The sequence below is a fragment of the Solea solea genome, chromosome 7 (assembly GCF_958295425.1).
Source record: "Solea solea chromosome 7, fSolSol10.1, whole genome shotgun sequence".
Taxonomy (NCBI): domain Eukaryota; kingdom Metazoa; phylum Chordata; class Actinopteri; order Pleuronectiformes; family Soleidae; genus Solea; species Solea solea.
Genome location: NC_081140.1, coordinates 22,066,496 through 22,079,148, shown reverse-complemented (window position 1 = coordinate 22,079,148; position 12,653 = coordinate 22,066,496). Strand labels below are relative to the sequence as shown.

General features: G+C 41.7%; 1 protein-coding gene across 1 annotated transcript; it reads right to left on the bottom strand.

The window, feature by feature from the left end:
• Positions 1-631: 631 nt before the first annotated feature.
• On the bottom strand, positions 632-12,249 carry tgfb1a (transforming growth factor, beta 1a). The gene is made up of 6 exons (XM_058632983.1): positions 9,513-12,249; positions 4,153-4,440; positions 3,821-4,064; positions 3,175-3,325; positions 1,935-2,045; positions 632-1,800 (listed from the first exon to the last, which is right to left on the bottom strand). Exons 1-6 carry the CDS (start codon positions 9,841-9,843, stop codon positions 1,753-1,755), a joined length of 1,173 nt encoding a protein of 390 aa, XP_058488966.1. The 5' UTR covers positions 9,844-12,249; the 3' UTR covers positions 632-1,752.
• Between the last annotated feature and the right edge of the window lie 404 nt (positions 12,250-12,653).

Here is a 12,653-nt window from a genome sequence, read left to right as displayed (position 1 = left end):
GTGCCAAGAACAGGGCTTGTGTTTGCGGGAATTCTGGCGCTGGCTTAGCTCTGAGTGGAGGCAGAGCTCGCTGCTCTTCTTCAGCTGAGCTACAGTCGTCCAGAGTAAACAGGGTTGCCCAGAAATAGACCACACACCTGGCACACACCCACACTTTTCCACTGGTGAATCTCTCTTTTCTGACTTTGGTCATTGCTAATTGCACAAGCGGGGTTTACAGGATTTGCTAAAAGGAGCGTGTGCATGCTGAGCGGGGTAATGAGAGACATTAAAGATGAAGAGGAGCCTTACACTAAAAAAAAAAGAAGATGTGAGCAGGTGAGGGCCTTAAACACCAGTGCTGAGCTACAGTCTCATATTCCACTTTCATATAAAGTTATTTGTTTTGTTTTGTAGACGCAGACATGTCTACAACAAACAAGATAAAACCTTGCATTCACATTTTTGTGTTTTGCTCATTTAGTAAAAATGTTTTCTGCCTGAAATGAAAACACATACACATACATGCGCTGACAAGTGCAACACACACACACACACACACACACACTGACACAACACAGGCCTCTCTGACAAGTGGAAACATCACATGTGGTTTTACATTTCAGTCACAAAATCTTTCTTTCTGACGTGATAATTTAACATCAATGTTTATTGCAACTTTTTTAAAATATTTACAGATACAAATTTTAAATGGTAAGTGCACTATAAAAGACGGTAAACTGAAGAGAAATATTTATTTGGACACTGAGTTGTGCAAACGGCGTCACACTACAGACGAAAGCGAGATCTTATCCTGAAATAAAAGGCAATGAATTTAATTTACTACAGTAAAAAAAATAAAAAATAAAAAAATAACAGAGTGCGTGTATCAAGTCTTGAATGGCTCTTCCCTAAAAACCAACACCACAACCACATTCTCCGACCCGTGACCATCTAAAGACAACAAACTGGATGTAAATTCCAAGAGGGAAAACAAAAACACGGTGTCATCACTCTTACAACCAGCGATATTAGTCAAGGTTCTAACAGCCTGAGGATAAGCAGACATTCAGTTATGAACACGAAAAAAATCATGTGAGTTGAAAAAACAAAGTAAAACTGAAGGACTTGGTCGACTTGGCTGAATGCAGCAGCCTTTCAGTCAGGGGGAGTTCCCCCAGGTTGGACTGTCCCTGCGGTCGTCTGTCGTCCCTTTTTTTTTTTTTTAAGGTGGAGCTCGCTCCAAAAACACCTGCTGCATTTATTGTCCAGGAAAACCCCAACAACCTCTGTTTTCCATACCTGGGATTTAGCACCATTAACTATGACCTCTTCAGGAAGATGACGCAGCAAACAGACACAATCATCAGACATGTGAAAGCACATGTTCTTCTCTGGTCATTTTGGTCCACATGTCCTTTGGCCTCTTTTATCCAATTCTTTTTTTTTTCCACGTCAAAACTGATACACATTTAAACAACACACAAAATCTGTCCAACCAACAAATAAATTAATTCATTTCCAGACAGACAGTTTTGCAAAGAAGAAAAAAAGTATATCCACATTTAAAAAATATTATCTATATCTATGTAAAACAGTCCATGGTTTGGTGTGCTTCCAGCATGAAAATGGCAGAGCTCACTGGAAGTAAGCTTGGCCACATTGATCCAGATGACTTTTCATTTTCCTCGTCCCCTTTACGTCCTTGCGCCTGTGGTCTCAAACATGTCTCCTTCCATCTCTGCATGTCTTTGAGAAGGGGCTGCTGTATTTTTAGCTACACTTGCAAGATTTCACAATCATATTGGACAGCTGTTCCACCTAAAAAGTGAAAATAACAGTGTTAAGACCGTGTGATAAATCCCCCGAAAGTGTTCCTTTCGTGTAAAAAAATGCCCTGCAAACATTTCACCTCGGAGAGGTTACTTGGCTGTGGGACAGTATACTGAAGGTACCTTGTGTTGCCTGCCCACGTAGAAGAGGATTGGCAGTGGCTCCAGAGCCTGGGGAACGCAGCAAGGCTGGGCAGAGGCTCCGGGGTTATGATGCTTATACAGAGCCAAAATCTGTAAACAATTAACATGATGGAAAACACAGGAGAACACAAAGAAGTTAGCCCAGAGAGCCCATTACAGACATGACATGTGCCAGAGCAACTGGAATAGACAAGGGAGTTAAATCCGTGGTCTTGGCTGCGGATAAATCTTTGTTAGTTTTGTATGTCAGATCTTTTCCAATTAAAGCTTTAGTAAGAAAAATGGCTAGAAAAATAGCTGATACTTGAGCCTCATCGCCAGGAGATTAAAAACCAAGTGTGAAACATTTAGGAGAATCTTTTGACAGAAATTGGATAAAAACAGCAGCAAATCATGGCATGGGTTTCATGTTTTGAAGCTGAAGCTTACTGCGTCAATTAATAAGATCGACATCCATTCTGGTACACAAAGACCACCGTAGTTCCCTTGTGCACTACGGACAGGGAGGGATGAGCAGAGCAGTCCTCTGTTTGTCACTAAGTCTTACACAATAGACATTTCATGTCCGATGGATGCCTGAGTGGATAGGTGACTGACGTGTCTGGAGACCATGGACCTTTAAAAACTATTGTTTTGGAATAAAGCCCCATCCATGAAGCACTTTACTATGTTTATTGTCTGACTCTCTTTTAGCTTCTTTCAAAAAAGGTTTAGGGTTAGGGTTTAAGGTTGATTTGAAGCACAGGCATTTGTTTGTATTGGATAAGAAACATTTCAACGGAGGGGACTAGAGCAGCCAATAGGAGGACCCTATCTCTCTGAACTGGACTTTGATTGGTTTTACCCAAGATCCTAAATGGATGCAAAGGTCTAGTTCTCTCTCAGATCACTCAATTTACATTAACCTGAAAGGTTATTGGAAAATTATTGATCAACAATACCTAAATATCTCCTTCCTCAGCTTTACTTTATTATTTGAAATATGCATTAAAGTCTCCTTTACAGTTAACTACCTGCGATGAATTGTTTTAAACATGAATTTCAGTAAATTTCCCCCGAAAACACAACTGAGACCAAATAAAAGTGATGCAGGACTTCACTAGAACTTCTCTGATGCCATACTTTTGCACAGCAGGGCTTTAAGCAACACTCTGTGTCAGCACTAACATGTTGATGTTTACTGTGGTCGCTCACTCTCCGGTGAGGTGCGGCACTCTACCTGAGAATATTTGTTTTCGGCGTTCCAGATGTAGGTGCAGGAGCCCATGCAGTAGTTGGCATAGTAGCCCGTCGGCCTGTGTATCCACTTCCAGCCCAGATCTTTCCTGAAGTCAATATACAAGTTTCGCACGCAGCAGGTCTCTGTCTGGCTGCAAAAGAGAAGACAGGAAAGGAAGGAAGGTGAGGACCCAGCGGATGGTCCATGGTTAAAGCGGTCAATTCTACAGCTAAGGATAGTTTTAATGTAGGTATTCATATATCTCATCAGTGTGTGAACTGCAGCTGTTAACCTACAGGAAAAAAGTGAAAGATCAAAACTGAAGAGCTAAATACAAAGTGTCTGCTGACAGCACTGAGCCAGTGCTCCAACTGTGGCTGTGGCTCAGAGGCTTGAGGGTTTGTGGTTTGAAACCCTTGAGCAAGTAAGACACTGGACCCCAATGAGGATGGGGCTGTCTGCCTCACATGGCAGCTCTGCTCTGAGTCAGCATGTGTGTGACTGAGAGGCAGGTTGTGAAGCCACAGATTTGTAAGGCAAATAAACAAGAATGTTTGGCCTTTTGTTTTAGACTTTACTTCTCGCTGCCAAGGACAGGGAGCTTCCCTGCTGGTTTGCGCTCCTGGCAGCGCTCAAAAATACTTACGCAGTACATGTGTCCTTCCCGTCTGTGGAGCGTTTTTTGCGGGAGGAGGTGAGGTGGGTGCTGACGTTTTGAGGGATGGACATGGTCAGGATATAGGGCACTTGCTGGTTCAACTCTGCTACCTTTTGTAAGTCTCCCCTCCCAATCGAGATCCCAGACATGGAAAACATAAAGCCACTCTCCATAGTTTGGTCCGTCCCGCTGCATCCACAGAAGATCCGAAGTTGGAAACCCTGCTCGTCCTCTGGTGAGACATAAATTACAACCTGTTAAATAAAAGTCAACAATCTACTAGATCACTAGATAAGCTACCCAAGTTTATTGTAACCTACCAGTCCCTTTAAGCCAGGTCTGCAGGGTCTCAGTGACATCGAAGGATAACCACTTGTCTTTTAGATTGTTATTGATGAAGCGTGAAGCGAGGTAGTAGGCTGAGGTCCCCAGACCGCGGTACAGCTCCACCCGCTGCTCAGAATTTAGCTGTATGTTAGTTTTCGTGATAAGCATCCGCAGCTCTGCACTAGTCAGCAGGCGGTAATCCCCGACACTTTGCCGTATCTTAGAGATGTTGAAGAACATTGTGATGCTTTTGGAGTTCTTGTCATATTTGTCATTTTTACCTGTTGATTTAAAAAGGGGCAATTACTTACAACATTTCAGACAAGACAATTGTATCAATTGTTGGAGAAAGAAACAAAAAACAAAAAAAAGCTCACATGATCTTATATGCTTGTTATTAGTATTTAATAATCTAACACTCAATTCCTGTATAAACATGAAGCTACATAAATGCATTCATATAATGTCAGTTCCTCACGTATATGACGACCAAATAAGTAGACAGAAAGAAACTCAATAATAAGAAATGTGATTCTAATCTCTCATTGCATGTGGCCTCTCTGTTCCACTAACCACATTGGGGCTAAATAGACTTGGAAAAGAATAAGACTTTTCTTCCACAGAGAGCATTTAATCTATTGAGACGAACAGGGTAATTAATGGAGATGGATCAGTTCTTCCCACATGTTCTCGATGGACTTTGGAAAACATAACCAGAATGTCTTTTTTTAAGCTTTGCTTGTTTTTTTGCTTTAAACATTACATTTAAACATAATTTTTATAATAAATAACAAGAACACACAGATACTACACATTTAAAAACTCATATTAACAGATCACTAATTTCTTCATTTGGGTTTACTGATTAATACATCAGAACCAGAAAGTGAGAAGTCATTTTGGTGTCAGTTTTGTGTTCATTGACGGGTGGCGGAGCACTGGTGGTATAGTCACAAATGCACTAACTTTGACATAAAAACACAGCATTTTGCTTGACAATAGAATATAGGGCATGAGGGTCAAAGAATCAGATTTGTAAAAAAAAAAAAAACACATGATTCTTTTTTTGAGAAATGTCTAAAACATTTAATCCTGCTGTTTATTACTCTGCCTTTCATCATAAAAGGTTGTTTCAAACATGTTTTTCATAAATCTGTCTACACATTCATGGAAAGGAATCGCAAGATTCACAGTATTACTCAATAATCACGACTGCAGCCAAACACTCATCTCTTCCAGCTGCTGTAAAGTTGACCATAAAGATCATTTTTGTTTTCTTAAAGTTTCCCATACTAGCAACTTTTCTTCCTTTGCCTGCCCATATCATGACAGCAGGAACATTCCCCACAAAGAGCTTGACAGAGAACAGAGCAGAGCTACTGAAGGCTTTAACACCACACATCTATGAATGTTACATTACAGGAGGATTTAGTCAGATTGAGAAGTGTGAAGATAAGCACGGGAAGGTGAATGATTGAGCGAGAGAAACGCTGTGCAGGGAGAGTGAGTGGAGGCAGATGAAGGAGGTGGGACAGGCTCAATGCAAAAAAAACAAGATATGATATGGGGTGAGGTGTGGAGGAGTGTAAGTGTTGAGAAATTTGGAGCCTGGGGTCTGACCCAAGCCCAAACACTCGACTTTGCTGTAGCCTGCCAAAGCCAAGATGCTAAACTCTCAGATCCAGGAATTGCTCTATGACAGCAGCTACAACCCCACCTCACATATTTGTGTTGCATAGTCGATCAAAGCTGTACCAGGATCCTCCGTATCAAGGCTGCTTGTGTATCATTTACCAGCATCACCATCTGTTCTGCTGCATAGCTAGTGTTTCAGCCCTTGTGTTGACGCCAAACTGAAAGTGAAAAGAGCTGGTGTGGAGTGCAAAGGGAAACGAGATGACATTTCAGTGGTCCCACCCAGAAGAGTCAAATGTTCGGTTGTAAGCGCATGAATGGAAAGACAAGAGTGTCATAACTGCGTACCGTATGTGGAGATTGAGATGACCTGGCAGCGGCATACCAAGCAACACCGAGCACAGAAAGTCCTCATCTCCAGCTAGTTTAAGTAAACTGTGATAAATGTGTTACGGGTTAACAAAGTGTTTATGAAACAGGAAATTAAGTCACCTCCCAAAAGAGGCACGCTGCGGCAGTTCAATTAAAGTGAAAGCTTTATTCTTTCTTGTACTTTCCAAATAGCATAGTTTTCACGGTGCAGAAACAGTTTGTGTGATCTAAACACAACACAAAGTGTAAACTTTCTTGTCTTTCCCATGAACAGCTGAGATAAGGCCTCGCTCTTCCAGATAAGGGTAAAGATAGCACCCAAGCCAGTATACTAACATGGGTGTGGGGGGAGATTTGTGTCCTATCCGCAGGACAGCTGTTGTAACAGGTAGAGAGACAGGCCTGTAATTACCAGTGGGAGGAACCAGATTCCAGCAACAGGCTAAATACCTGCCTCCTCCATATACTCAGCTCCACCTTCCCACATCCCACTCGTCAATGTCTTGTTTCTCCACCTCACCCTGTTTTACACATGAAGCGTCTGACCCTGGTCGCCATTCTTCTCCTTCATAGGGTGTTAGCAGCTTTATTCTCTATTAAATGTAACCATCAACCTGCAGTCATGAGCTAATTCCAGTGCTGAACGGCATAAAGTGGCTCGTTTCCAAACTAGGAAAATGAGCTAAATAACATTTGGACCATTTTTGAAACAAGAGGTCAATTTGTGTGAGTTTCTAGAAAGGGTGTTACTGCTAACTGACAGCAGGAATTTAGCCTCATCCACCACAAAGTTACCACAATCGAGGTTAAAACAATTAAGCTAGAACATGCTGTGCGTAAAACTGTGTATCCCTGCAGCTTGTTTTCTAATATAAGGAAAGTGAGTTGTGCAGTAAAAAAAAAAAAGCCACAAATGAAAAAGACAGTTGATGAATATTCGAAAAACTTTCTTTCCAGTGGGAGTCTACTTAAATTACTCTGTTAAAATAAAGTCATCTTTCATTTACTTCCCAGCAGAAGTTGGATTGCCTCCCTCCCACACATACTCAAATAAGGGCTGAGCTTTTCTTTTTTTTTTAATAATTGCAATTGCACTTGGCTTTCACCCTTTTTCCCAGTGTGGGAAGGTTGGCTCTGTTTAAGAAGACACACTGAGGGATAAGGCTCTGTTTTAAGGGGCTGCACAGAGGACTAAGGCTGCAGAGGGGTGTTCTCTGGCATTCCACAGAGGTAGGAAACACATTGCTCCCCATGGGCACTGCTTAAACCGGACCTGAGTCAGTCAAGATCTCAGTGGCCATCAGCCTGATTTCCTTCCTGCCAAGCTACCCTGTCACAAACACGCTGCAAACACACTGATAATAGGCTCAGGAAACTCAGCAGAGAGAGGCAAGAGGGGAGAAGAGCGAGGGAGGGATAGGTAATCAAGGGCAGAGAGGCATAAATATTAAATAAAAAATAGTCAAAAAGAAAGAGAAAGATATGATGGAGAACAAGTGACAGGATAAGTAAGGGAGAACCCAATGCTCAGGTTTCAGGAAACCCCCAGTCCCCAAGGGACAGAGGGAGAGAAAATGAAAGAGAGAGGGAGACAGAGTGAGGGTGAAGGAGTACATTTCATGTTGTCTTTAATCTCATTTTTCTATTTTCCCCTCTCTTTGGATTGCATCTAAGCAGAACAAAATCATGCCCCTTCGGTCTGAAAGTTGCTTTGTTCTCCATTTTGGGCTCTCAAGCACGGTCCATCCACCAAAGTCTTTCTTTTGAAGTGGTGAATAAAAGAGGGGTAGTGTGGATGCCTGCCTGATAGGGTGAGCAGTGTAGGCATGTAGAGAACAATGGAGCCAAGCCACAACACCAGAGAAAAATATGTTTATCATAATAGCTCAAGAGTCATTGCAAAATTACAGCCAAAAACCATTTGGCTGAACAAACAGCAAAGGCAGGCTAGCCAAACAAACAGCGCTAATAAAGCAGTAAAAATGCTGTGGATGCCATGAAAGCAACGCAGAGCATCAGACCAGATGCAACTCTCAGTCCTACTAACTTGTAACGCCTGTGATCTCTGAACTCCACTGGTTGCCTGAAGATGTTGGGTGGAGATCAGAAGGGATACACGTGTTCAGGGAATTTATGGATGAGATTGGAATTCACAAAAACCCATTAGGCAAACAATGATTAATTCGGGGCCGTGGCCACTATGGCTTTGTACTGCAGGGTCTACTGTACAAGTGGAATAACAAATTCATTCTTTTCATAGTTTTTAAAACCAACTAGAATTGTAGGACAGTTAGGTTTAAGGTTTTGGTGTGTACTTTTTTCATTATATGTATTATATGTATGTACGTTTTCAAGTAACTACAATTCAATACTGGTCATAATCACTTCATCGTATATCAGAAAATGTCAAATCTAAGTGTTTGCATGTCTCCTTTAGAGGCCGATTAGATTCAGGCACAATTATTTTTAGTAGGGGACGAAATGGTTTAATTCAGTATGATTGGGTTTGATTTGATTCGACTCGATGTAATACAATTCTTTATTTAATACAGACTTTGTCTGCTATTTGCCAAGAGGCACTTGATATCAACTCCCACAAGAGTTGCTTGTGAGGAGGGGAACACCACAGCAGCATCATTAAATCATTTTACAACATTTAAGATGGGACACTGATTGGTTCATACACATTTTATATCGATACAGTGGTCTGTATATCGGGTGTATTCCTATCTTTTACTTTTAAAACCTGCTACAGATTAGTTTTTTTGTTACGCACCTACAAACTTGTATAATCACATGTCACAAACATCACGCCACTACAATCATGTGACCAGAATGTGAATACATGTGAGCCACTGTGTTGGAGTATCAGCACAGCTGTGTTATTAACAGCTTAGTTGTTTTAAAGGGATAAAAATGGCTGATATCGGGCTTAGAGTGGCATCGTTAATGTCCAACATTAGAAAAAAGTGGTATCAAAGTGGTATCACTACATTTCGTTCTCATAAAGACCACAACGGAAATAGGAGTGGTGAAATTTTTTTTTTTTGCATTGTTCTGATTTATATTAGTAAGAAAATGTCAGGTTTCTTGTACACTACATTTCATTATTATGCAGAGATTTGGTTGGCCAACAAATTGACAATACATCCATGTGCAATAGTTGTTATTGCAGTGTAAGATTGGAAAAAATGACTAAAGAATGGAAACAGTGCGTCTCCACTGTGTGAGTGTGTGCCTGTGAATAACGGAGTTTAAATCGCAGACTTCACGTAGTCTGCCTTTATTCGCAACAACGGGTGCCCATGTGTGTACATTACTTAGATGTGAGTTCTGTGGTACTCACTGGTCATGTTGAACTTGTGGAGCACCTTGGAGAAGTACTCCTCTTCCTCCTGTTCTGTGGAGATGTCTGTCTGGACCTCTGTCAGCTGCTCCTTCAGCATCTCCTTGGAGCTGTTGTAGAGGGAGAGCATAGCGGAGGGAATCTCCTCCTTGTCTCCCGCCTGATCCGGCTCAGGCTCCTTTGCCAGACGCAGTTTGCTGAGGATTTGGCTCCTAATAGCCTCAATGCGTTTTTTCTTCACCATCTCAAGGTCCACTGTCTGACATGTAGACATGCTGCTTACATTGCCCACCGTGTACACAACCATGAGCATCAACAGTGCCAGCTTCATGGTACCAATCTCACTGTTAGAAATTATGTGAGTGTTTTTTGGCAAATCCTCCCTTGCTTTTTATATTTCACTAGCTGCCCCCAATGCTTAGGGAACAGTGAATCACTCCACCGTGGAAAGGTGGTGTTTACACACAGCAGAACAATTAAGGCAGTGTGGAGAAGTCCTGAAAGTCCAGGACTACCAGCGCCACTGCTGTGAAAACCACCTAGCGCCTGTGACTTGTTTGCATAGAAGCAGGTGGAGAGAATCCCAGTGCAGAACAGACAGACATCGAATGACGAGCCAACCTCTGACTCAGCCAAACAGGTAACTGTGACGTCCCAGACACTGAAGGAGTTCAGAGTGGAGCTGTCAAATGCCAACAGAGTCCATCCAAGCATGTAGGTAAACACCTCCAAGTCTATTTAACACTGTCAGTCCAAAACAACCAACCAGCACGGAAACACTCAACTTAGCAGGTATGGTACTTACAGAACAGCTAAAACAAATCCTTACTCCACGTGTCAGCACAGTGCCATGTAGCTCACTAGACGGTCTGAATGAAGCAGTATAACACACAGCAAAATGAAGAGCAACTGTCAGAATTTACTTACTAAAACAAGGCTTCACAGAGGAGATTAAGAGGTATTCTGAGCATGAATCTAATGATCTAATACCTTTGTAAATGTCTCTGTAAAAGAGAGGACAGCAGTGATCTGTCCTATACGACCTTCCTTTTTCTCTGTAAGTGAAGTTTGATCAGATGACCTCTTACTTCCTTTACAGCCAAGATACAACTCTCAGGGGCTTTGAGTCAACCAAGCGATGATCGAGTGTCCACAGAGAAGGGAGTCAAAGTAAAATAGAGTGTTAAAAAAAATCTTAAATCTTATTCAAAAAACATACACAGTCAAGTTAATAAAAACTGTCCCTACAGAGAGAAAAATGTGACAAACTTGTTAACGCTCTCCAATCTGACTACCTCTTTTTCGCAGTAACAGCATGTGATCAGTGTACAGCTGCAGTTCACCAGAAGTTGCTTTCAACACCTCCAACTCATGCCTGTTTCACAGACAGAGCAGCTGTCCCTCTATAAATGTGTCCTCATTCTCAAATGCAATAGTATGTTAGTGCGTGGGACGCTATCAAATCTCTCTGTCTGCCAATGATCAGCTGTCCTCCAGTTAGAAAATATAAATTACCAAGCTTGACAAACCTTCCCTTTAAATGACCGTACCATCCAGACACAGCAGCAGCAATGACAACAACAGCAACTGTAACAGTCCCACTCAGCTCTCGCTGCTTTAGGAATCAGATTGCAGCCTCGTCTGTGTCCACTTTCTATCCATCCATCGGTATCACCTCGTTTCTGCACGTCACAGCTCCTTCACACCTCCCCTCTTGAGTCTCCTCTGACACAACTCCCTATTCACACCTCTGCCTTTCTACTTCTGCGCTCCCTCTTTTCTGGTGCTTGTCAGAGCTTGCTGGTGACAAAGTGATTTGTGGGAGCTCTAAGCTCAGCTAACTTTTCCTCTGCACTCCCTCTCTCTCTTTCTCTCACTCTCTTTTTCTGGTTCCTGTTACTTGTCTAATAGAGCGAGGAGCTCTCCGCCCAGGAAATGAGGGTAACGGCTACAGTGTAAAACATCTGCTGTTTAACAGAGTTCTGCTGCCTGCCTCCCATCCACATCAGGAAGCCAGGAACTGAACGTGCTGAATTACTGATATTAGAGGCACTAGCTCACTCACACTCTTCTGGCCTGTCTGAGACTGAGGCTGTGAAGAATGACTGACAACAAGCCTTGCATGGCATCTAGTGTCTAGCCAGATGACCGCCACATTTACCTGGTGGTTGAGAAGGTGAATGCCTGCCAGAAGAGAGTACTGAAGCACAAGCTGGTCTAAAAGTAGACTGGTGAATTTCAAGTCATGGAGAGCCAACAGGGCAGGACCATGTGATGCACCCTCCAAGGTCTGGGTTTTTTTTAGAGGTTGGATTGTATATTTTCAAAAAGGAGGGCCAGACTAAAACAAACTGTTGATGGTTTCACTCATCTCGCCCCTGTCTGAGGGATGATTCAACATGGAAATGAACATAGTAAATTGCCATTGTAGTCTTAGGGTTTTTTTTTTATGTTTTTGCTAAATGTGTTTCACATGGGCGTCTATTGTTTTCCATTCACTGGGAAAGTTTTAAAGAATGGTGACATTTACCATAAGGAAACTTAAGGCAAAAATCCCCTACGATAGTAGCAGAAATGTTATTCCCACAGTGACATCAGCTCTATCTCACTGACTTACCATTAATGATACGTTGTAGTGATTAAAATGAGGGTTGTTATGTCAACAACTATTACTATCACTTATCTTGTTATGTGGGTCTGCCGGAGCTTTAATGGATGTGTACTGCCACCTGATGGTCTAAAATGGTATATCATTTGCCTCATGTTTTAATTTTCCCTCATATAATCAATATGTATATTTTAATTACGAGTCAATAAAATACCTTAAAATGATTAAGTCCTCAAAAATATTTGTCCATGAAAATATTCAATTTACTCTCAAAGAGGAGCAAAGAAAATCTTAACATTTAAGAGGCTGAAATCAAATACTATGTTTTAATTTAAGATATTTATCAATTATCAAAGTAGTTGGTAATTCATTTACTAATCAATACACAATCATGTGCAAACATAGAAACATATATGCTAACTTGACCTTAGTAAACGTTCTGGCCTATCTTATTTATTCTAAATTGGTGTTTTAACAGCAGTACCTGAGCACAACAACTCTGGTGCCTCACTGACTCCAACAAATCTTACCAG